The 25,080-nt window shown below is 31.2% G+C and overlaps 1 protein-coding gene across 5 annotated transcripts in view; it reads right to left on the bottom strand.

Annotated features, from left to right (window-relative positions):
• Window positions 1-13,785: 13,785 nt before the first annotated feature.
• Window positions 13,786-25,080, bottom strand: part of LOC115223136 (protein unc-13 homolog B-like) — a 201,774-nt gene continuing 190,479 nt past the window's right edge. For all 5 annotated transcript variants that reach the window (XM_036512227.1, XM_036512231.1, XM_036512228.1 and 2 more), the window contains 4 exons: window positions 24,485-24,710; window positions 22,496-22,591; window positions 19,035-19,194; window positions 13,786-16,153 (listed from right to left, as the gene is read on the bottom strand). In XM_036512227.1, the coding sequence (XP_036368120.1) occupies window positions 15,868-16,153; window positions 19,035-19,194; window positions 22,496-22,591; window positions 24,485-24,710 (768 nt within the window). In that variant the 3' untranslated portion in view covers window positions 13,786-15,867. The remainder of the gene's footprint in view (window positions 16,154-19,034; window positions 19,195-22,495; window positions 22,592-24,484; window positions 24,711-25,080) is intronic.

Genomic DNA, 25,080 nt, shown 5'->3' with positions numbered 1-25,080 from the left:
AAGAAAGCTAGCTCATCAGATCACCAGAACATACATAGTACATGTATTACATACATACATACATACATACGAACATATGTAACAATAAAACAACTAATTAAAAACATAAGTTACACAATTTATTCTTGAAATGTCCATCGATCCTTTCAAATATGTAAATGGCTTGTTTGTTTTAAGTCTAGTATGATGTATATATATAAAACAAAAAAATGGAACAAGAATGTAACAGGTGACAACAAAGCATCCAGACACTTAGACGATACAGAAAAGGACAGGAAAAAAACAAGGACAGGTCATTCAGAGCTTCATATCCTCAGTCGAGTTCCAGATCGTCTTTGCAGTTTCAACCGGTGTATATATATATATACACATACATATACATATATATATATAATTATATATATATATACAAACACACACATATGTATATATCCACACACACATACATATAATTTGGTATGATTTGGGTTGCTTTTTAATTTTTGAAGTTTTAATTTGTAATATATATCTTGTTTCAATTTAGTATTTAGTTTAGTCTATTTCAATTTAATTTAGTAAAACATTTTTCTTCTCTTATTTTCCTCACTTCTTTTTTTTTTCTTTTGTTAACGTTTTCAAAGTTTTGAAAATTTGAAATAATAATGATGATAATAATAACAATAATAATAATGACAATATTATTATTATTATCATTGTCATCATTGTTGTTATGTAATATAAGCTGTTGTTTTAGAGGCTCAAGTTCACATATAAACACTGTTTATGTAGACATATAAAACATGCCAAGATCATGATGTGAACCACATGAATTGAGACATGACAGCTAGAAGAGCAAATATAAAGATGCTATTTTTTTGTTTTTGTTTTTTTTCTTCTTTCTATCTTTTTTAAAATTTTTTTTTAATTATTTTTAAACCCAATCCAACAGCATAGCATACCTGCTTGAAAAAAATATTAAAAAAAAATAACAAATTGATCCAGACATAAAAGTAGATAGGGTAGAGAAATGGTGGTGGTGGTGGAGTGGTGGTACATGTAGGGAAAGGGAGAGGAGTTGGTGGTGCGTAAACTTCCAACCGTTGTGGGTGTGGTTTATGTTGGCGTTCATATATTATGCTAATAATGCAGAAAGCATTAAAATGTTAACTACGGATAATTATGTGGTCAGTGAGATAAGTTAACATGTTTAATTCAAAGCAGGGGAGTATTATAAAGCTAACAAGAAGTGACTTGAGGGAGGAGAGAGAGAGAGAGAGAGAGAGAGAGAGATGGGGAGAGAGAAAAAGTGAGAAAAGAGATATGTTAACATTAACGTATATAACAGGAGGGAGTATTCTAAAGCTAAATACATTAATTCAATTATGAGCTAAGATAGATAGATAGACATAGATAGATAAACAGATGTACAGAATAGATAGATAGATAGATAGATAGATAGATAGATAGATAGATAGATAGATAGATAGATAGATAGATAGATAGACAGACAGAAAGAAAGACAGATAGATAGATAAACGGATGTACAGAATAGATAGATAAATAGACAGACGGAAAGAAAGACAGATAGATAGATAAACATGTACAGATTAGATAGATAGATAGATAGATAGATGTACAGACATAGATCTATAGAAAACAGATAGGCAGACAGACAGATAGCTAGATAGACAGCTGTACTGAGATAGATAGATAGATAGATAGATAGATAGATAGATAGATAGATAGATAGATAGATAGATAGATAGATAGATAGATAGATAGATAGGTCAGTAGGTGAGAGGAAACCTATTTAATACAAAGGAAAAATTGGTGAAACAGATAGTTAATGTTAACATAATACATGAGCCTTACAAAGCTATCATCAAGAAATAACTATATCTTTTATCTATTTCAGTCATTAGAGTGTGGCCACGCTGGGGCATTGCCTTGAAGAACTTTTAGTCAAATGAATTGACCCCTAGTATTGATTCTATTGATCTTTTTGCCAAAGACAAAAATTGTTTTGCCAAACAAAAAATATTTAGTCAGTGATTATTATTATTATTATTATTATTAGTAGTAGTAGTATTTTAACTGTTACTTAACCACAGTGGAGAAGTAGTGAAGATGGGGAGATGAGAATAAAGTATTTTAGAGCTGTGTAGAGCAGGGGTAGGTGTAAGGGGGATTGTGGGGCAGGGATAGTAAGAGTGGTGATGGTGCTGGATTTTGTCTGGGTGGTGGTGGTGGTGGTGGAGGAAGAAGAGGAGGAGAATGGTTACGAAGAGGAATAAAAGGTGAGAAAAAAGAACGACAACGACAAATGACGACAACAACAACAACAACAAAAACAAAGAATTAAAATGTATATCAACCAATCAATCGATCAATCAATCAATCAACCCAAATAACCAATCAATAATAGATCAATTTCAATCAGGCAATAAAGAAATGTTATTCCAACATAGAAAAAAAAAAAAGAATATTTTTTTTTAAGAATGACCATTTTTAAACGATTACTTTCAGTTACACAGAAACTGGTATAAATAATGTAAATAATATTCTTTTTGTTTTTTTAAATCAGTGACACCGAAAAAAAACAAACAAAAAAACAATAAAATCCCAGGAATTATCCCCGCCCCCGCCAAGGCTTTTTTGTTAAAAAAAAAGCAATATTTTTAATACTTTTCTTTTCTCTTTTAATTGTTGTTTTTGTTTATTTTTATTTTGATTTTCGTATTTATTCTTGATAACATTTTACTATTATTTATATATATATTTTGTTTTTTTATTTTCATTTTTTTCCTGGTGTTTAAGGTGTGGTGATGGTGGTGTTGGGGGTGGGGGAGAAGTTGTCTTCTTTACTTTTTTTTCTCTTTAAATCTTAACAATCACAAGTGTTTTTTTTTCTTATTCTTTTTCTTTTCTTCTGGAGGAAAAAAAAATTTTTTCGGAAGAAATACTTGAATAAAAACAAAACAACAACAACAACAACAAAAATAACAAAAAAAATGAGACTCTGGCCTCCCTGCCCCCACCTCCACCATCAATAAGAATTTGTGGGTTGGAAGGGGCAATAAAAAAATCCAAAAAAACAAGCAACAGGTGTCAAGTATTATTAAGTTCTAAAGAGAACCGCCTTGAAATAGAACAGTAATAGGTTTTATTCATTTTTTTTGTTGAATTTTTTTGCTGTAATCTATATATATATATTTTTTTAATTTTAAATTTTAATTAATTTTTCTAAGGTTTGCAAGTTTGCATTCTTTCAAGATAGATTTTTCCTTACAGAAAACCCTCTTTCTCTATTTCTCTCTCTTTCTCTCCCTCATCCACACACACACACATTCTCTCTCTCTCTCGCTCTCACTCTCTCATTTTCTTTCCTTCTCTCTCTCTCTATCTCTTACCCTGTCGCTCATGCTCCCAAATATGTCATGCATAGCTAAGTTGTACAAATCGTGAAAATAAAACTTTTGTCAAACTTACATGCAAATTTTTAAAACTTACATGTATTTTCGTTATTTTTTTTTGTTTTGTTTTTAATGAGTTTTAAACACTTTCAAAATATTAAATTAATAAACCATATTCAGAGAATGTGTTTATATTATTTTGCATTGTTTTTTTAACATTTTAATATATATATATATATATATATATACACACATATATATATACATATATATATATATATCTAGTATTATGCATTTTCCTGCAGTGTCCATCCTGGTACTTTTTTTCTTTATTAGTAGATTTCAACAAGATGCATTTATAATGCACCTAATCAAGAGAATTTAAAAAAACAGAAATCTCAATTCACAAACATTTAATGAATAACCGTTTTTTTTTTCTCAAAAATTGATGAAAATACAATGAAAATAATAATAATATTTTTATCTTTTCTTCTTTACAGTCCATTCTTCTTTTGCACCATAACATTATTTTATTTTATGTTATTTTTTTTCCTTTAGTGACAATATCAATATGGAATAATTTCTTGAAGTAGAACAAAAAGAAAAAGAAAAAAGAAAGGAAAAAGAAAAGAAAAATATTGTAATATGTTTAAATAGAATAGATTGGATTTAATTGGAGTTTAATTGTATTCTTAAACAGGCAACAAAACCTGTTGGTTTAAGGGAAGAGAAATTGCAAATGTTTTCATCTTTATCCCAAAGGCATTAGTACCATTAGTGGAGCAAAATGGTACCAGCCGGGATTTATGACTGAATTACAGACTTAGTTTGCCAAATGAATTTTACTCCAAGGTGCCCGGCACATGTTTTAATCAGAGTAATGACCTATGGTTTATGTTTAAAATGAAAGGTTTTTTGTTTTTTTTTGGATATTCAGTCTGAACTGAAATTCAAGGAGAAATATACTAAAAAAAAAAGGACAATGAAGAAAAATTAAAAAAAAAACATTTTCTTTTACAATTCAAATATTTGTTTAATTTTTCTCTTTTTCTTTTTTAAAGCGCAAGTTTTATAGTTGAAAGAGGAAAAAAAAAAAATGTAACTGTCTTAGATATTGGATGAATAAACCACAGCAAAGTTAGTTTACCAAATGCAGACAAATAGTTTCACATCTAATTCAATGAGTTTCATTGAAAAAAAGGAAACATGATTCCATGCGACTGTTTCTTAATTGAAATTTAGATTTTTTTTTCTTTTTTGAAAGACAAAAATACATTTAAAGTTTGAAACATATGAGATAGAATATAAATAGTAAAGAATTTAATAAATTAACAGTCTAGTCTACAATAATTAAAAAAAAAATTAATATATTCTTTTATTTCTGAAGTCTTTGGATTGATACTTTGCAAGAAAAAAATCATTAGTAAACAACAAAGTGAGAGAAATCATTTATAGATTGTATGTACAAAAATATTCAGTTGGAAAATCTTAAGCTTTTAAAGAAAAGAAAAAGAAAAGACTCCATCTTTTTCCTCTTAGTTTAGTTTTATTATTTAAAAAAATAATTACATAAAAAAACAGAAAGAGGAGCTTCAGATAGTATTTAACAATGCTTGAAGAAGTTGACTTGAGTTAAAACAGAAAAAGAGGAGAGTATGTTGAAGTTAAACCAGACTGCACAGTGGTAAATAGGCAAGGTTGATAATGGTGCCATCAACGTCAGAGGGGAGAAGAAATTTAGCCGAAAGTTGGAAATGTTTTAGTTGGAATAGACTTAATAGGTTAGACATTGGTGAAGATTATAATCACATTTGGTGATGGCATCATATTCAAATCATGCTATTTGTCCAAATGCACGTGCAACTTCCACCTCTTAAATGTTTTCCTTACAAATCAACTCCCAAACTGTTCAGGTAAAAACAAAATATTTCACTTAAACGTTTATATAACAGAACCTTGCAGTTCCGATGTCTAAAAGTTGTTACAAAATAAAGAGAAAATATACTGTTCAAATGTTTACATACATCCCCCTAATAATATACCCTCAATGAAAATGTTTTAACTAATTCTATAACATAGAGAATTAAATTTGTTCTTTAAGTCCCGGTTTTAGTCGCATGCAGCCATGTTTGATGGTTTGGTGTCATAAAATTGAATTTTGTCCAAAGAGTTTAGCTTCCTCTCAGAAGTAAGACCTCTTTATCGACTCATTTTTACCTCAATGGCAGGATTGCATTGTTTGATCTGGATTTCAGCTGACATACCAGACTGCCTTCGAACTCCGAAAGAGAAACTTTATGATCCAAATTCTTAAACTAAATAAACCAAGCAAAATGAATGCTTTCAATTAACAATCTACCATTTTGACTTAACAGAACTAAAAGAGACCATTATACTATGTAAAGTCAACCTCAACTTTATACCACGGAGTCAATCAGACACAGAGTAACAATGTTTCTTTTGAAATTTTGCAGTTAAAAACAAAAGATGAAACACATGCTCAAAAATTCTTGAGTAATGGTAGAAAATATTACACCTAATCCAAATGTAATTATATAATAACGAAGAGGCACATACGCACACACATGTATACCAAAGGGATTAAAGATCCAATATCAATCCAAGATAGAATTTTTTTTTTAAGAACACCATTAAAAAAGAGCTTAGTAAAGCAAGGAGTATCATAGAGTACTTTCTGTGTTATAGAGTATAAAGAAATACTCAAACAAAAATTTAAACCAATGTTCATAAGATTTCCTGGTTGGGACTAAACAATACGGAATGTTAGAAACCATCATGGGGTGAAGTAGTAGGTATCACAAAACAAGGACCGAGGAAAAAATTGTTGAAGATAAACTTTCATAAAATAATAAGACTGGGAGAAAAAAAAAAAGATCTTCAACCATTTTGTTTACTTGTTTCTGTCACTGGACTATGGCCATGCTGGGGCACCACCTTGAAAGATTTAGTTGAATAAACCGACCCTAGAACTTATTTTTTTAAAAGCCTGGTACTTATTCTATCAATCTCTTTTGCTGAACTGTTGAGTTGCAGAATTACAGGAGAAAAATAAAATCTGTTTCAATGAAAGTAGAATAACAAAAACAAAAAAAATTGTGATCTTGAAAAATAAATTCCTTATACCATTTAGAATATGTTCGACTTTTGACCCTAATGAATGCTTCTTACATATTGTGTTGATTTCAAATTTTGGCACAAGGCCAGCAAGTTTGGGGGAGAGGAGAAATCGATTCCATCAACCCCAGTGGTCAACTGGTACTCTTTTTATCAACCCTGAGAGGAAGAAAGGCAAAGTCAACCTTGGCAAAATTTGAACTCAGAATGTGAAGATGAGCAAAATGTTTAGCAGCATTTTGCCCGGCGTGCTAATGACTCTGCCAACTTGCTGCCTTGCTACATGTTATATTTCATGCAGATAATATTAATTTCTTAAAGGGCCATGAAATTGTGAATTCTTGTGAGGGAGTGGAAAATGAGATTGTTAAGAGCAGTAATATCCCGCATGAAATATATTGGTTACATGGAATCAAAATTGGTCTTTATGTACCAATTTAGTCCAAAGATTAACTCTGCTCTTTAGCATATAAAACCAATTCCTAAGGAAACAAGATAGCTTTTGTCTGCAAAAATTATTCAGTTAAACTTGTGTACCACAGGGAGGCAAGAGTTTTCATATTTAGAAGGAAAAACACAAATACAAAAAAAATATTTTTCCTCTCTCTCTTTGATAATAAGCTTTATCGGAAACCTCCAGGATTCTTTTCTACCTATAGCATACAAACTGACCCAAATATATATACTGTATATATATATATATTTGGGTAAGTTACATCATGGAAGGCAGACATTAAAAAACGAGGTACCCAATAGTAATAACTGACACAAACTAATGTTTATGCTTGTGAAAAAAAAAAAAAAAGAAAAAGAAAAATGGTGGTGGGTGTGAAATTTGGTCCTAATTAAAGAAAAAAAACAGGAAGATTTATTTTTCTGCTCAGAAATAACAGATCTGTGAAGTATAAATATAGAATTCTGAAAACGTAAGTAACTTTGAATAACTTCAAATGTCTTTGGGATAAATTCTTAAGCAGCATTCTGCTGTAAGAAGATCAATATTTTATGTTTAAAATAATTTTGTTTAATTAGCTACCTTAACTCATTTATATTCTTCACAGCTTCACAAGGAAGAAGATTCCAATATAAGAAATTTAATTGAATCAGATGATGATGATAATAATAGTAATAATAATAATAATAATAATAATAATAATTAATAATAATAATCCTTTCTACTAAAGGCACAGGGCCCGAAAGTTTTGGGGAGGGAGCTAGTTGATTACATCAACCCCCGCATTTCACTGATACTTAATTTATCAACCCCAAAAAGGATGAAAGGTAAAGTTGACCTCAGCGGAATTTGAACTCAGAACATAAAGACAGACGAAATGCCACAAAGCATCTCACACAGCATGCTAACAATTCTGCCAGCTCACTGCCTTAATAAGAATAGCAATAACAATAATAATAATAATAATAATAATAATAATAATGAGAAGAATAAGAAGAAGAAGAAGAAGAAGAAAGCATGAGTGAATATGGTATTTTCTGAAATAGGAATTGTAATTGAGAGGGAGGGAGAGAGAGAGAGAGAGAGAGAGAGAGAGAGAAGCTAATGACTAGAGAAAATAAGTTTTTTTTTTATTTAAATAAAAAACTAGAGGCCTTGGAATTATAATACAAGAAAGACTAGAGATAAAAACAAGATGTGAGAGGCAGATGGAGTGAAAATAATTTTCATCAAGTCACATATAGCTTCTCGCCATAACAAAAACAACATCGCTAACATTTTAATTTGTTTCATTACTGCTTTCCTTTCGGCAGATGTTTAGGAATTAATTTTTCTAAGACAGAAATCAAATAATGAAAATTACAGAAGGGAAGCAGATTATGTTGTTGTCATTGTTGCTAAGCCCCAAGTCAGCCCTGAACCAACAGACTTATGATCAAAGGCATTCTAGTCATGACCATCCCTAGGGCTACATTATCCTGTGTGTCCTTTCCTAATTAGTAAATTAGCATATGTTTCCAGCATTTTGGACAATTATGTGGAATTTCCATCACTGGCTGGACCAAAAATTTGTGTTCTTTGTTTGGTAGAGAAATAGAGATGTTCAAGAAAGAAACAGAATGATCAGAGAGAATGTACCTAACGAGAGTAGGAATTGTTGATAGAGAAGATAATTTCCCTTTATAGAATTCTATATAATAATTTTGAGGTAAGTATATCTATATATGTAACTGAAACTATTAATTTTTTTTTTAATCAATCTCAGACAATAAGCCTTTAGTTACACTTAACCCTTTAGTGTTCTGATTATTCTATCAAACTTATTGATTCACATTGATTTGAATTAATCATGCATTATCTCATATCTTCAAGATCTTGATGGTGTAATTACCTAATGTAGAATAACATTGTAGGGTAGGTGTGAGAGCCTGGATCTGGTCAGTTTGAACATAAAACAGATTAAATATTTTGGCCGGATATGGCCAGTTTAAATACTAAAGGGTTAAACATCATTTATGCTCTAAAGCTGACCCCTCACTCTCAGTAGTCCTCATCCATTGCAACCACCTCTTCTCCGTTTCTCTGATACCATCTTCAAACTAACATTCATTCGTCATTTCTCTCCCTGAACTGAAACTTGCATTGATTTTCACTGTGATGACATTACAGGAAGAGTAATTATAATTTTAAAGAAGGGAAAGAAATATTCTTCATGTATATCAAAAGGAAAAAATTAAAGTACTTTCGCATTTCACAGTTTTATAATTTTTAATTTTGCTTAGAAATGTTTAAAAGTTATTAAACATTTATTAAAGTCATTTTATTATCTATTTATTTTCATCTTCCTTATAAATGTTTAAAAATCTATTTCTCTAATTTCTTTTCATTTCCTTTTCTTATTTCACTATTTATAACTTCCAAACTTTCTTTAAAAGTTTGGAAAATATCACTGGAAAATGTAATTGATGAGATAACGTAAATATATTTTGAGGCAAACTTAGAGAAAACTGCCTTCCAGAGGCTGGTGTTTCTCCAGATGTTTATAAAAGGCATTGATATCACATTTATTCTATTGATTGTATAAAACTGGTTTAAACAGAAAAAATGCAATTGTCAGCTAATCAAAACTTATTCTATTTTTTACTCGGCATATTATTCAAAATAACAAAATTAGAACACATTAGTCAGTAGATGTAGAAAAACACCAGACTAGATACTTCATGCTACCTTGTATGGAATGCTTTATATTTTTGTATTTAAATTGTGACATATTTTTGCATTTTAATCTATCTGTGATTGTTAACATAGGTACCAGTAAAATAAATTACTGGGGAGGAGGATGGGGGTCTATTTCATCAACTATACAACCTTCTTCATTCCTTCCCATGCAGATATTCCCCCAAAATAACAACACCACCAAAATGAAAAAAAAAAAAAAACGAAGAGCCTCGGGCCCAGATAAAATTAATCATGATATTCCAACAGCAAATGAAGAAACATTAAACAGTTCCTGCCTAACAAAACCTTGATTAGAACTGCCACAGTCAAACGGAACAATTTAGTGAAATGTGTGTAATATCTTAAGATAGATGAAGAATTTACACCAACATACAGCAGAACAGACAATCGTATTTTTGAGAAAGTGGTGATTTTTACTCACTCGTGTAGGAACAAAAGAAAGTGTCTGAAAAATTTATTATTATTCTACCAGTGACTTTAATTTATTATTTTTTTTTGCTTTCACCATTAATTCAATAGCTTCAGGTGTGTGTGTATGGGTGTTTCAAAGGTAAAAATAAAGGAATTTTTAAAAATCCAATTAATTTTAATAATGAATTTAACGACAAATGAATACAAATTCCAACAGCAGTAATCACACACAAAAGAAAATCATAACAAACTTATTTTTTTCAATATATAACTAGATAATTAAACAATTAAATAAATAAAGCTTTTTTTCTTTTTTTTTTTTAGAAAGTTTGTTATGAAGGGTAGTTATTTAAGGATAATTTATTATAAAACTTCATATCTCATATAATAATTTTATATACCCAATTAGAGGTACTTAATAACCATTATCATTATCAGCAGCAGAAAACAGTCATGTTGGTATTACTGTTGTTGTTGTTATTATTGATGCTGCTAGTGGAGTGCTGGTGGTGGGAGTGATAGGGTGAGGGTAGTAACTGTGATAATAATAGCCATGGACGCTCAGAACGAAATGGCATTTATTTATGGCCACTTTTGTTTTCAGTTCTTCAGTTTAACTGTGTTGATTTCACCGGTCTCGGAGGGCCTAGCACAGGCCACGAGGCCCTAAGCACAGTTCCTTCCTCAGACAAACCAACCCGATAACAAGAAACCCATACCACCAACAAACACCTGATATTACTAATTTTGGTAGCAGAGAAGAATTTTTAATTTTCAAATTTTCAAATTATTTTCTGCTGTCATGTTAGAAAAGCCAAGCGATATTCTCCATCACAGAAATTATCCGTATTTCTAATTTAATTAAGAGTTTTCTAAATTCACTAAGAAATACAAATATTATATGCCAAAGATGTCAACAATTTATGTTTACACTGATGGTGCAAAATGATTTTTTTTTCTATTATTTAACAAAGATCCTTTCAACAAGTATTAACTTTGTAAACTAAGTGCAAAAGTACCCACCAAAAACCATAGAATTATGCAAAACCTTAAATAGTCATAACAAAGAAAAAAAAATGCAAACATTTTGGATTAAAAAAAACAACCAACAACAAAGGGCAGTTTATTATGAAATTTAACTGCATTGAGTCACTGCTGCAAAAACGCAAAAAAATATATATTTTCAAGAAATGGTTTCTTAAGATTTCACAAGTTTTTATTTTTAGTAAAAATATAATTATTGTTGACTGAAGTGAGTTAATGAAACTAAATATTTAATTAAATAACAACAAAGAGTAAATGAATATATTAAAGCATAACGTTGCATATATATATATGTGAATGTGTGTATATATATATATATGTACATAATACATATAAATACATATATATATATAAATATAATATATATATATGCATGCATGTGTATATATGTATATATACACATATATACATACACATACATATATATATGTGAATATATACATTATATATATATATATATATATATATTATATATATATATTATATATACATTTATATATATATATATATATATATATATACATACATGTGCATATATAATACACACACACACATATATACAAACATATATATACATGCACACACACACACACATATGTGTGTATGTAAGTAGGTAAGTTTACAAAGGTAAGAAAAATTGCTAAATTCTTGATGTAAAGTGTAAATTTATAATACATGGGATAATTTATTCTGCTGAAACTTAGACTTTTGTGCAGGATATGCTCAATGGGTGTAGCATAACCTGACTGAAAGGATGAGGTGTGAATCTCTGAGCAGCAACAGAATCAATCATAAACAGACACTACGTGTATATATATATATATATATATATATATATATATATATATATATATATATATATATATATTATATATATATATACACACACACATGCATACATACATATCTACACACACACACATATATATATATATACACATATATATATATGAAAGAATGGAGCTGATGTGAATTTGCTACCCAGGTATCGGTTAATTCGAATTATCCTTAATAAGACAATTCATTCAACTACTCAAATATACACACATATATATACATATGCACACACATATATATATACACACATGTATATACATACATATACAAACATACACACATATATACATGTAAAAATATACATATATATATATACACACACATGTATATACATACATATACAAACATACATTTATATATATATATATATATATATATATGTATATATAGACACACATACACAAACGTATATATTATTTAAACTGCTTGCCTCTTTCGTGACTTGAGTTTCATGCTACAGTGATCATAAGGTGAGAAACAGTGATGTGAAGCACAAGTCAAGAGAAACGATTTCAGTTTCAACAAGCTATATACTAGATATTAACTATATATCAAAAAGAAAAACTCTCTTCCTCACCAGTCAAAAAAAAAAAAAAAAGAAACGTCTAATGCCTCAATATACTATATATATGTATATCAGTATGGTTTTCATGAAGCATTGTCTGATGTATACATAAAAATGTTATAGAGATGCTTTTTAAGCCAAAACCATGCAAGTTATAAAAAAATTAATAATATAGGTCAATGGTAAGTATTATTACCAGATAACAGTGCTAACCATCAACCTGTATTAGTAACTTGTTATAACTTGCATTGTTTTGACTGTAAAAAGTATTTAATACACACACACACACACACGCATATATACATACATTCATATATCATATACACATACCGGTAGAGATGCATACATACAGACATTCACACACATGTACACATGTATATTCATACATATTTATTATACGTGTGTGTGTGTGTATGCATATATGTATGTATATATATATATATATATATATATGTATGTATGTATGTATGTATGAAACACATACATGAATATATATCTAAGTACATACATACAAAAATGTATATATGCACAGATAGACACACATGTGTACACACAAAAATCTATGCATATATTTCCGCACACACATAAATGAGCATATATACAAATACACACATATATGCATATGCAAATATGAATGTGTGTGTGTACATACATACATACATACATACATACATATATAAACAAATGTATATAAATAGCTATACACACACAAATGTTTATGGAAATATGCATATATATATTCATATGCATATATATGTATTTATGCATGTTTGTATGTATGTATATATATATACACACAGACACATACATATAGACATATGCACACATATATACATACATATATATATATATATATATATATATATATATGACAACAGAATATATATTGAAATTATTAAGCTATATAAAAAAATATCACAATATATTTGATATATTTGAGATTTGAGAAAATTCAAAATAATTTTCTTTTCTCCGTAGAATGTCGGAAGTGCCTAATTTAAAACTTCATGTAACTTTATAACTATGGAATGCTAAAATAAATAAATAATAATAATAATTATAAAAATAATAATAATTATAAATTCATAAAATTGTAAACTAATTTTAGCAACTTTAAATAATACAGGAGGGAGAAAGCTACATTAATGGAAAGTTTATAATAAAAACTGTTGAAAGAGAACGCAAAGCTAAGTAACTTCTATATGGAGAACATGAATATTTATGTATTTTTTGTAGCAACATCTCAGGGAAATAGTAATCTTATGTTTTCTTTTTTTTTTTTGTTTGTTTTCAATATAGTACTATATATTTATACACAGTCGACATGTGAGTTCTTAAAACTGATTATGAAAGCACCAAGATGATTTTGAAGGTAATTATCTTGTCAGTGGTATTAACATAAACCATCTTTGAATGCTTGAAAGTTATTACCATCATTTTTATTATTATCATTATTATTATCATTACGTTTTTGTTTGTTTTACAGAGCACCATTTATTAAGGAAAAAAAAATGCTGTTTTGAAGAATGAAAGAAAACTACTAGCCCGAAATAAACCAAGACGTCAAATTGAACCTACCATCTTTCTTTCTATATTATAATACTTTTTCTACCAGCAAGAGAAGTGTAAAAAAACCAAAAAACCAATTATGACTGTTTTTGAAGAATTCCTTTAGACATAAGAAAGCTAAACCAATATGAAATTGATGATTAAATAAACAAAGTATTATATTTAGAAATCCACAGATATAGAAAACAAAAAACAGAATACGACCAATACCTTCTTAGAAATAGAAACTTATAATTTCTTATATTTCCTTTATAATAACAATAACAATAATAACAATAATAATAATAACAATAATAATAATAATAATAATAATAATAATAATAGTTAATAATAATAATAATAATAGTAAAGATAGTTAGATGTCCCTATTAAAACACTTTAGTAAACAAACAATTTTAACGCTTAAATAATTTTTAATTTTGAAATCATTGGAGTTTAAGGCAGAGAGATAGTCAGCTAGCCAGCAGTCCAAGATTTAAAATAGAAAGAGGTAAATGTGTTAAAAATAGGAGAAAAAAAAGGAAAAGAAAAAAGAAAACCCATTAAAAAAAAGTGTTTGTATTTTGTGAACAATCACTTTTTACTTTTTGTTACAGTTTTTGTTTTTTGTTTTGTTATATTTTTGTTTTGTTGTCACTCATTTCTGAAGGTTTAACATGAATGCCAACATTCATGGTTCAATGGTTGGTTAGTTAGTTAGTTGGTCGGTTGGTTCATCAATAACCAATAAAATAATCAGCAATAAAATGGTTGAACCACTTTGAAGTTTCTAAAGGAACACTTTTCCCCCCACACTAAACTTTTTAACCGATTTTAACGTTGGAATTTTAAAACCGAGAAATAAATAACGAAATACCATTAGTATTATTCAGAATCATACAAAGCTGCATATATATATCACACTGCCAGGAATTGTATGTTGGGGGTTTGGTTTGTGTTTTGTTTTTATAAAGATGGAGAACATTATTTTGAGCATATCAACGAATATTAGTCAACTTTGGCAGTAAAGTTTTATGTCAAATTATACTTTAAAAAAAAATCAGGGTTAAAGTTAAGTAACATGCAAAAAAAAAAATATTAATAATAATAATAATAATCATTTACTGTACTCACTATTATTTTATAACGATATAACTGGAAGTTCTGCGTTCATTATTTCTTTTTTTCTTTGTTTCATTTTTGTTTCTCTTCTTTATAAATTTTTAACAAAAATCGCTTCATAAATTAGCCCAATTATTATAAATAAATGGAGAAACTCATGGAACAATTAACTCTATGGGGGTGGAGCGGGGAAAGGAAATTAACAATAAAATATTTATCTGCTTAAAAGTACACCCTCCTTCTCAGGAACCCGGGTATTATGGTAATTTTAGTGACTGAAAAGCACAACATAATAGAGATGAATGAGATACAGTAAGTAAAACAATCATCGTTATTAAGTTAATTAATACCTATCATAGGTAGTAATCAGCAAAATTAAAATTTCCACATATTTACCCCAGACAACTTTTCATCGTAAAAGAGCATATGATTATATATATATATATGTATATATATAAAAACAAACAAAAAAAAAACCAACAATCAACCATATGCCCATGCGGATGAAATAATGGGTTTCTTTAAAAAATTAGGCATACTTTTTTTTTTAAACTTATTTTAGGAATCTGATATTAAGTGACAACTGAGAGAAAAAAACACTTCAAAAATGCGTTTGAATTTCAGCCTACTTCTTCCTGGTGTCGGCATTCAGATTTCAGCTTAACAAATTCCTTAGCAACTTCATCGTTAGTTCTCTGAGAAAGAATTCTGAGAATAGTCCAACCTGTTTCATCGAGATTGAGGCGTTTACCTAAGGCGCACCAGCATGCACAGCTACCTTGTTCGACGATGTCACGCAGTTGCATGACGGCTACTCCGATTTGGCGATCTTCACGGGCAAAACAATAATCTTTGACGCAGATATGGAGTTCATAAGCGTCTGGTTCATCCTCATTACCAATAATACTAGAAAAAAAAACAATAATAGTTAACAATAGTAATGTGTATACTTTTAACATATGTATGTATGGGTATATATGTGTATATAAATATATATATATATATATATATAATATATATATATATATATATATATGTATATATATATGTATATATATATATATGAGAATTTTTTGCATAATGAGATAAAAAATCAAGGCTGTGTAGATATTAGAACATTTATTCATAGAAGGTCTTACAGCTGTTTCCAGGATATTTATTAATTATATCCCTTCATCGGAGATGGTGTGAGAGGATGGTTAAGTAATAGTTAGTATATATATATGGCACCAGTAATATATATATATATATATATATATACACACATACATATATTATATTTATTTATTTATTTACATATCTATCAAAACAGAAGAGACGAAAAATTTGGTATATATTTAATTACATATACAAACTATATAGCTGTATGCATGTAAATACCTACATACATATGAGTGTATATATATTTAATAAATACAATGTATATATTTATGAGATACCAATAGTTTCATGCAATTAAATATATATATAAATTATATATATATATTTATATATATACACACAGGCATACCTCATCCTATGTCGTTAATGTTTGTGTGAGTGTGTATGTATGTAGATGTGAACGCAGGAGGTTTATGTCTATGTATTGTGATTAAGTATTTTGCCCAATGTGGTCATGATTCTGCTAGCCTTCCACATTTACTACAACAATAATAGTGATATTAAAGATGATATATTTCAGTTGAATTCTATAATAAAATATTCATAAGGTAATTATTTAAAGATTACTAGGTGACTCCACCAGTGCTGGTGCCACTTAAAAAGTAATCAGTCCACACTGTAAAGTGGTTGGCATTTGAAAAGGCATCCAGTGGTAAAAACCGTACCAAAACTGACCATGCTTGTGCTGGTGCCACGTAAAAAGCACTTGGCCTACTCTGTGGAGTGGTTGGTGTTAGGGAGGGCATCTAGCTATCAAAGGTATGCCTAAACAGACAGAGAAGCATAGTGCAGCCTTCTGCCGGATCAGCTTCTGTCAAACCATCCAACCCATGGCAGCATAGAAGGGGGGGGTAAATGATGAAGAGGATGATGATGATGATTACAAGAGAATATGTGATTAGATAAAAATACAAGTTTAGTATCTTTTTCTTTTACTTGTTTTAGTCATTTAACTGTCGCCATACTGGGGCACCACCACGAAGAATTTTTAGTTGAACGAACCAACCCTACTACTTATTTTTTTTATTAAACCCGGTACTTATTCTACCAGTCACTTTTGCTGGACTGCTAAGTTATGGGGTCGTAAACACACCAACACTGGTTGCCAAGTGGTGGTGGTGGTGGGACATACACAGATGTTGTCACACACACATATATGATAGGCTTCTTTCAGTTTCCCTTTACCAAATCCACTTACAAGGCTTTGGTCAGCCTGAAGCTATCATAGGAGACACTTGCCCAAGGTGCCACACAACGGGACTGAACCCAGAACCATGTGGTTGGGAAGCAAGCTTCTTACCACACAGCCATGCCTGCACATACAGTATAGTAATATTTAATAACACTGAATTTACAAACATTACTAAATAAAAATACAAAAAACAACAGGAGAGTATTATAGTTTGCATGAAGCATTGTGTATTGTTTGTAAAGAATAAAAAGTTTTGAATGGTACAACAATGCACATTAATACAGACAATGGGCTATATACCTGTTGTAATTTAGTCATCCATAGTCTGATATGATATTGGATCTTTTTGGTTTGAACGGCAGTTTTTTTTAATAATTTTTATGTAACTAAAAAATTTAAAACTTCGTATACTGGTAGAATGTATTTATAAAACATCTTTTCTCTTGGCTTTCTTGAGAAAATTCTATAGTTTGTAAGATATTTAGTCTTTAATTTCTTGCATTTCGGCAATTTCAACCAATCAATGACGTCTATTGAGGTGAATACAATATTTCCGGATTTTGTCAACAACAATTATTTCCGGTATCATATGAAATTGTCCCTGTTATTTATGAGAAAAAAGATACCCTGTGGCCATAAACCGAGGGATCACTCGTAAACAGCTGGATAACAAAACCGTTCCCTCTTTAGTGTCCACCCATAATTATGGCCCTAGTATCGATCTATTGCATTTCATTCTGTTTCAGGGTTAGGGTTAGAGTTAGGGGCTGGGTTAGGGGTGGAGAGAAGGGTATCTTTTTTTTCAGAAATGTAAATAAACCCAATCTGTTTCTTAAACGAGGGACATTTTCATATTTCACTGCCAGAAAATTTTAATATTTTCACCTCAAAAGACATCATTGATTGGTTGAAATTGCCAAAATTGAAGAAAATATCTTACAAATATCTTACAAACTACAGAATTTTCTCAAGAAAGCCAAGAGAAAAAGATGTTTTATAAGCACATTCTACCAGTATATGAAGTTTAAAAGTGTTTAGTTACATAGAAATTATTTTAAAAAACTGCTGTTCAAACCGAAAAGATCATGATATTTCGGAATAATATTCCTTTTTCAGATATTCTTAGATGGAGTCACATTCCGAAATATTATATCAGACTATGGACGACTAAATTACAACAGGTATATAGCCCATTGTCTATATTATAGTGCATTGTTATACCATTCAAAACTTTTTATCCTTGATATATATATATATATATATATATATATATATATAAATTTGATGACTATGGATGACTAAATTACTACAGGTATATAGCCCATAGTCTATATTATAGTGCATTGTTGTACCATTCAAAACTTTTTATTTTTTACAAAAAACAACAGCTAATGAGGTGTTGATTGCATAAAATTCAAAAGGAATCATACTTACAATTGAAAGGTTTCATTTAACTTTGGCGACCAGTTGTTGCTCTTTGATTTAGTAGAATGTTTTCTCTTTTTATCACTGAGGTGGGGCCCAATGAGATGTACCTCAACGAACGGACGGAACATACTAGCCGTCTGCCATTTGAGATCATTGCAAGCAACAACTAATAAGAAACGAAAAAGAAAAATCCCATCAATACAGAAAATATAAAATGCATATAATTTTTGATGGTGGAATTCGACAGGGATGAAGCAATAAATAATTGGTTTTTGGTTTTTGGCACAAGGCTGGAAATTGTGAGGTGGTAGGGACAAGACGATGATAGTAACCCCCAGTGTTTATCTGTCACTTATTTTATTGACCTTGAAAGGATGAAAAGACAAAGTCAACTTTTGAATGTTTGCCATGTTTACAGGAGGTGTGAGTTCAAATCCTATGAACAGCTTCGGCTATATTTTATTTTCCACCTTTAAAAGTGATTTACTTCAGATCTTTGATAGTTTCTAACTTTTTATCAAGTAAAACTACATTTTCCTTTATTTACTCAATTCCAATAAAATTCACACAATGTTTGTCTCTTAGTTTCTATGGAAAGTATATTCTTATTTAATTTTTTAAAACAATTACCATAATGCTGAAATTGCATTCTCCTCTTTAAATTATAAAAAAACAATTTCATTATGGTGGATATATATAGAAAGTGTGACGGGTAAATTGTCACCATTTTATATTTCTAATTTCATGCATTGTGTGTTTTTAATTTTGTTGACTACACAGTACAGTAGGGTCAGTTGGGCACCGTCTATGAGAAAAAAAGCACCATGATGCAATTCACTCTGCTAGAAATTTGAAAATGACATGCTGTACTGCTTGGCATTCACAATGGAAGCTCCAATATGAACATGTACCAAGTGTGATAAAAACCAAACATCCAGTCAACATCATGGTGTTTAGAGTGATCACTAGTGATGGCAACGTTATGCCTCCATTCATCTTCCCACACGGCCTCACACTCAACACAGAAGCCTACAGGAGGAGGGAGTGCTGCCTGGGTCAAGATGGTGGCTGCTGGAAGACCCTATGTCTGACAACAGGACTCTGCACCATGCTACACAAGCTGGAGAACCCAGTCATGGTTGTCAGACAATTTCTGCGACCACACCACCCCCTAACATATGGCCACCTAACTCCTCAGACTGCAACCCCCTTGATTATTATGTGTGGGGTACAGTTAAGTGAGAGACCAACAAAACTCCTTGTAACACCAAAGATGACCTGAAGGCAAGGATTATAGCAGCATTTACCAACTTAAAGAAGGAGATCATCCAGAAGAGTTGCATGAGATTCCGAAGTCATTTGGAGGCCGTGATTGAAGTCAATGGCGATTTTATTAAATAAATTTACTCGTTAGTATTTCAAGATATTTTTATCTGTTAAAATGTGATGTCAGTGTTATTTTCATTTTTACGTAATTTAGATGACAGGTTATTCACTGCATCCTGTATACATAGTTATATAAAGCTTGGGTATACACCTGATACTATGCCGATTAAAGCACTTACACTGTTTATAGCTTAACATGCTGTATAATCAAACCAAGTGAAACCAAGTTTATTGAATGAAGTACCTTTTAAAAAGTCGCCTGATGAGACACATCTGCACCAAAGGCTGCACCATAACCAGTTGAATAATATCATGCCCACAAGAGGTTGATGCAAGATGGGTCAAACGATTGTTGTGATTAATAAAGAATCTCATGAATTCCATTTTCTGTTTCTCTCATCCAATTTTTAGTTCATTATGCCATGTGGAAAGTGTCTGATGATTGTGCAACGACACCAGACATGTTAAAAAACACTGTTTGGCATGCTCTCAGCACATTAAACTAATAGTACCATATAAAAAACCAATATAATTGTGTTTATTAAATAATATTTATTTCTCACCAGGTGGAATACTTTTTTTGTTGAACTTACCATTATGGAACAGTAGATTATATATATATATATATATAAATATATATAATAATAATAAATATTAGGGAATAAATCCAAATTTACAGGGAAAAAATCAGATTTAGGATTAAATCCAATTTTATAGTAAAATATTATAAAATATTATTAGAGACAAAACCACTATTTTGCAAAACAAACAAGGAAAGACTTAATCAATACATAAAATTTTAATAAATAGTCAGACCACCAGCGCATTCTCCCACTCCAGTGGGGCTTTCAAATACAACTTGATTTGAAAACCCCACCAGAATGGGAGAAAGCGCCAACGGTCCAAGTGATATGATACATATACAAAAAACGCAACATACAAATATATATATAATTCTCAGTATGACATCTCATTTTTTTCTTAATGTCTTGCACCCATGCTTTTTTAAATTTCGGTGTTTATTCAAGTCTAATGTTTCATATAACTTTTATTCTTTTAATTGTTTCAGTCAGAAGACTCCGACTATGCTGGGGCAGCACTTGAAGAGTTTTGTCCATCAAACTGGCTCCAGTATTTTGGTTCTTTAAGTCTGATACTTTCAGTGTTCCTCCTTGACACACACACAGAGGTATCGTGTGGTGGTGGAGAAACTGATGTGTGTGTTGTGTGTGTGCATGTGTCATTGTGTGTGAGTATGAGTGAGAGTGGCAATGTCTGTGAATGTGTGTGTGTGTGTGTGCATGTCTGTATATGTGTGTGTGAGGAAGAACAAGACAGAGATTGAAAGGGAGAGAAATGGAGGAGTGCTAAGAGAGAACAGCAATTGCAACAACAGAAACAATTTTTTACAATTATTCTTTTAGTGGTTCCCATCACTGGACTGCAACTTGGAGCATGTTTTAGTGTGGTATATACAATCAGTGGTTAGGGCAGCGGACTCGAGGTCATAGGATCGCGGTTTCAATTCCTAGATCGGGCGTTGTGAGTGTTTATTGAGCGAAAACACCCAAAGCTCCACGAGGCTTCGGCAGGGGGTGTTGGCGATCCCTGCTGTACTCTTTTGCCACAACTTTCACTCACTCTTTCTTCTGTTGGCCTGCTCACTTAGCCAGTGGGGTGGCATCATTTGAAGGCTAAAACAATGCGAAGCGCATTGTGACCAGCGATGTGTAGCAACATCTGATAGCCTGGTCGGTCATGGTGATCACGGTGATATCAATCACACAGACATACACACACACATGCATGCACACACATACACACATGCACACACAGAGACATGCATCCACACACACGCATGCAGAATGAGCTTCTACCCAATTTCTGTTTACCAAATTTTATCTACATGGTAGTATCCAACCTAAGGCTCTTATGGAAAACGCTTGTTCCAAGATGCTACCAAAGTGTGGGATCGAATCAGGAACCACATGGTTGTAAAGCAAACTTCAGCTATGCAGGTTCCATATAACAGACATTCCACGACGATTCTCGGTGATGAAATAAGAGAAAAGCAAACCTACCCTTAACAGTGACTTTATGTTCTCCAGTTCCGGGATGTGTAAACAAATCAACTTGGATAGAAACTTCCCCAACAGGATCTTCAGAGCTAGGTTGGTCTATGTGGCAGAAAATAAATAGAAATGGTAAAAAAGAGAAAAATGTGAGATATAAATTGTACAAGAATATTTTTTTTGTAAACTGATAAATTTCTATTTGTAAATCTCTCAATGAATGACATTCAGTAACAGTATTATTTACCAACATTATGTGGCAGTACTAGTCTAAGGCAAGCGTTACTGCTATTTAGTCCGAGGAAACATCACCTCCAGCTGGCTATACGACACACTATCTGTGTCTTTATATTTCGAACAAGGGAGTTTAGCATCCCCACTCAGCACAAAACAATATCTGTGTATCGTGATTTCTGGGTTATTTCCCTTAATCAGCACAGAATAACTGTGTGGTTAGAGGTGTTGCTGCGAAATCCTTGTTCAAAATATACAGTTTTCAAAGTGAGACAGTCACCGGTTTAATGAAATAGAAAAATCTCTATTTGTAAATCTCTCAATGAAAGGCACTCAGTAACAGTAGTCTGGAGTAAAGATTATTTGCCAACATAACATGGTAGTCCTGGTTTAGATAAATTCCTCACCCATACCTTGTCCATATACTTTGGCTTTGTGGGAGAATCAATGGAAAACAAATAGGGACATAGAATGAAAGAGTCACACTGATCTGAAAAAAAGACTTGTGCCAGAATGAACTGGCAATTAGCAAGAATTATAAAATATCATAAAAATAAATTAAATCATTTGGCGAAGGAATAAGGAGTGGAAGTCAATTTCAAATGATTTCAGAAGAATTTAATAACAAACAACTGCATTATATATATATATATATATTATATATATATATATATATTATAGTGGGGTAGGCTGGTTTATGAGGTTACCATCTACATCTTAGAGTGTGCTTCTCCTCTGTATTTATGTATTTCTATAAACGATATATATATATATATATAGTCACCAGAATTTGGTATGGTGCCTTTAACTTAAAAACCATATCCATCTGAATCTAAATTTTGCTGAACTTATATATATATATTGATGGTGTCACAGAAAAAGTATCCAGTCCACACTGTGAAGTGGTTGGCACCTGGAAGGGTATCCAGCAGTAAAATCCATGCCAAAACTGACCTCACCTGTGCCGGTGGTGTGTAAAAAAGCACTCAGTCCTCTCTGCAGGGTGGTTGGTATTATTAAGGGCATCCAGCTGTAAAAACCATGCCGAAACAGACACAGTACCCTGGTGCACTCTTCTACCTGGCCGGCTCATACATATATTATCAGAATCATTTGATGTTTCTTTGACATGGTTTCTATGGCAGGATGCCTTTCCTAATGCCAACCACTTTATAGAATGTAGTTAGTGCTTTTATTTTGTCATGGCACCAGAACAAATGAAGTCACCAAATTGCTTGCAAGTAACATGGTATATATACACATACACATCACAAATATATACACTCCTCACTTTTTACATACATAAAAAATGCAAGTGCATATATATATATATATATACTGTTACTTTCTTTTTACTCATTTACTTGTTTCAGTCATTTGACTGTGACCATGCTGGAGCACCGCCTTTAGTTGAGCACATTGATCCCAGGACTTATTCTTTGTAAGCCTAGTACTTTCTCTGTCGGTGCCTTTTGGTGAACCGCTAAGTTACGGGGATGTAAACACACCAGCATCGGTTGTCAATCGATGTTGGGGAAGGGGACAAACACAGACATACAAACATATACACACACACATACATACATACATATATATATATATATATATATATATATATATAATATATATATATATATATATATATGACAGGCTTCTTTCAGTTTCCGTCTACCAAATCCACTCACAAGGCTTTGGTTGGCTCGAGGCTATAGTAGAAGACACATTACAAATGCACACACAAAATAATGATACTAATGACCATACCTTGTTGTGTTTCGGTATTAACGAATGTTTTAATGAGTGTATCAGTTGTTTGAGTGTATAATGAAAGTGCATAGCGTAATGATTGAAGTTCAGCACTTTTGTCCAGGAAGGCTTTCTTAAGTCCTTGGCCGCCAGCATGGAAATAGTTCTTTATTGTATCCAGGGCCAAGTCAAGCGCCGCACACTGCTTTGGTGTTAGATTCTTCTCTATCTCTTTGGAAATATCCTGGGGAAAATAATAATAATAATAAGAGATGCTACAGTTAATGTTATTCTAGAAAAATTAGTGAGGAAAAAACAGCACAAAAAACAAAACCAGTCGATCAATGAAATCTACAGTAATTGTTAATTATAATGAGTCATTAAATTTTTGTCAGTGATCACAGTAACAAAGAAATAAGCCGAAAAAAGCAAAGCGATTTGCAGAGACTAATTGTGAAGTTACAGATCTGGTGCCATGGACATGTGATTAGAATGTCTCAAGGAAGAAACATAAGATGGATTTCTCAAGCTGAGACATAAGGATAGACCTAGAATGGGTTGGTTGGATAATCTGCATAGTCTCCATTGGTCATGCTTTGGAATTCATTTGGAAA

The sequence above is a fragment of the Octopus sinensis genome, linkage group LG22 (genome assembly GCF_006345805.1).
Source record: "Octopus sinensis linkage group LG22, ASM634580v1, whole genome shotgun sequence".
Taxonomy (NCBI): domain Eukaryota; kingdom Metazoa; phylum Mollusca; class Cephalopoda; order Octopoda; family Octopodidae; genus Octopus; species Octopus sinensis.
The sequence above is the reverse complement of the archived record's forward strand: the minus strand, read 5'-3'. Positions and strand labels throughout refer to the sequence as shown.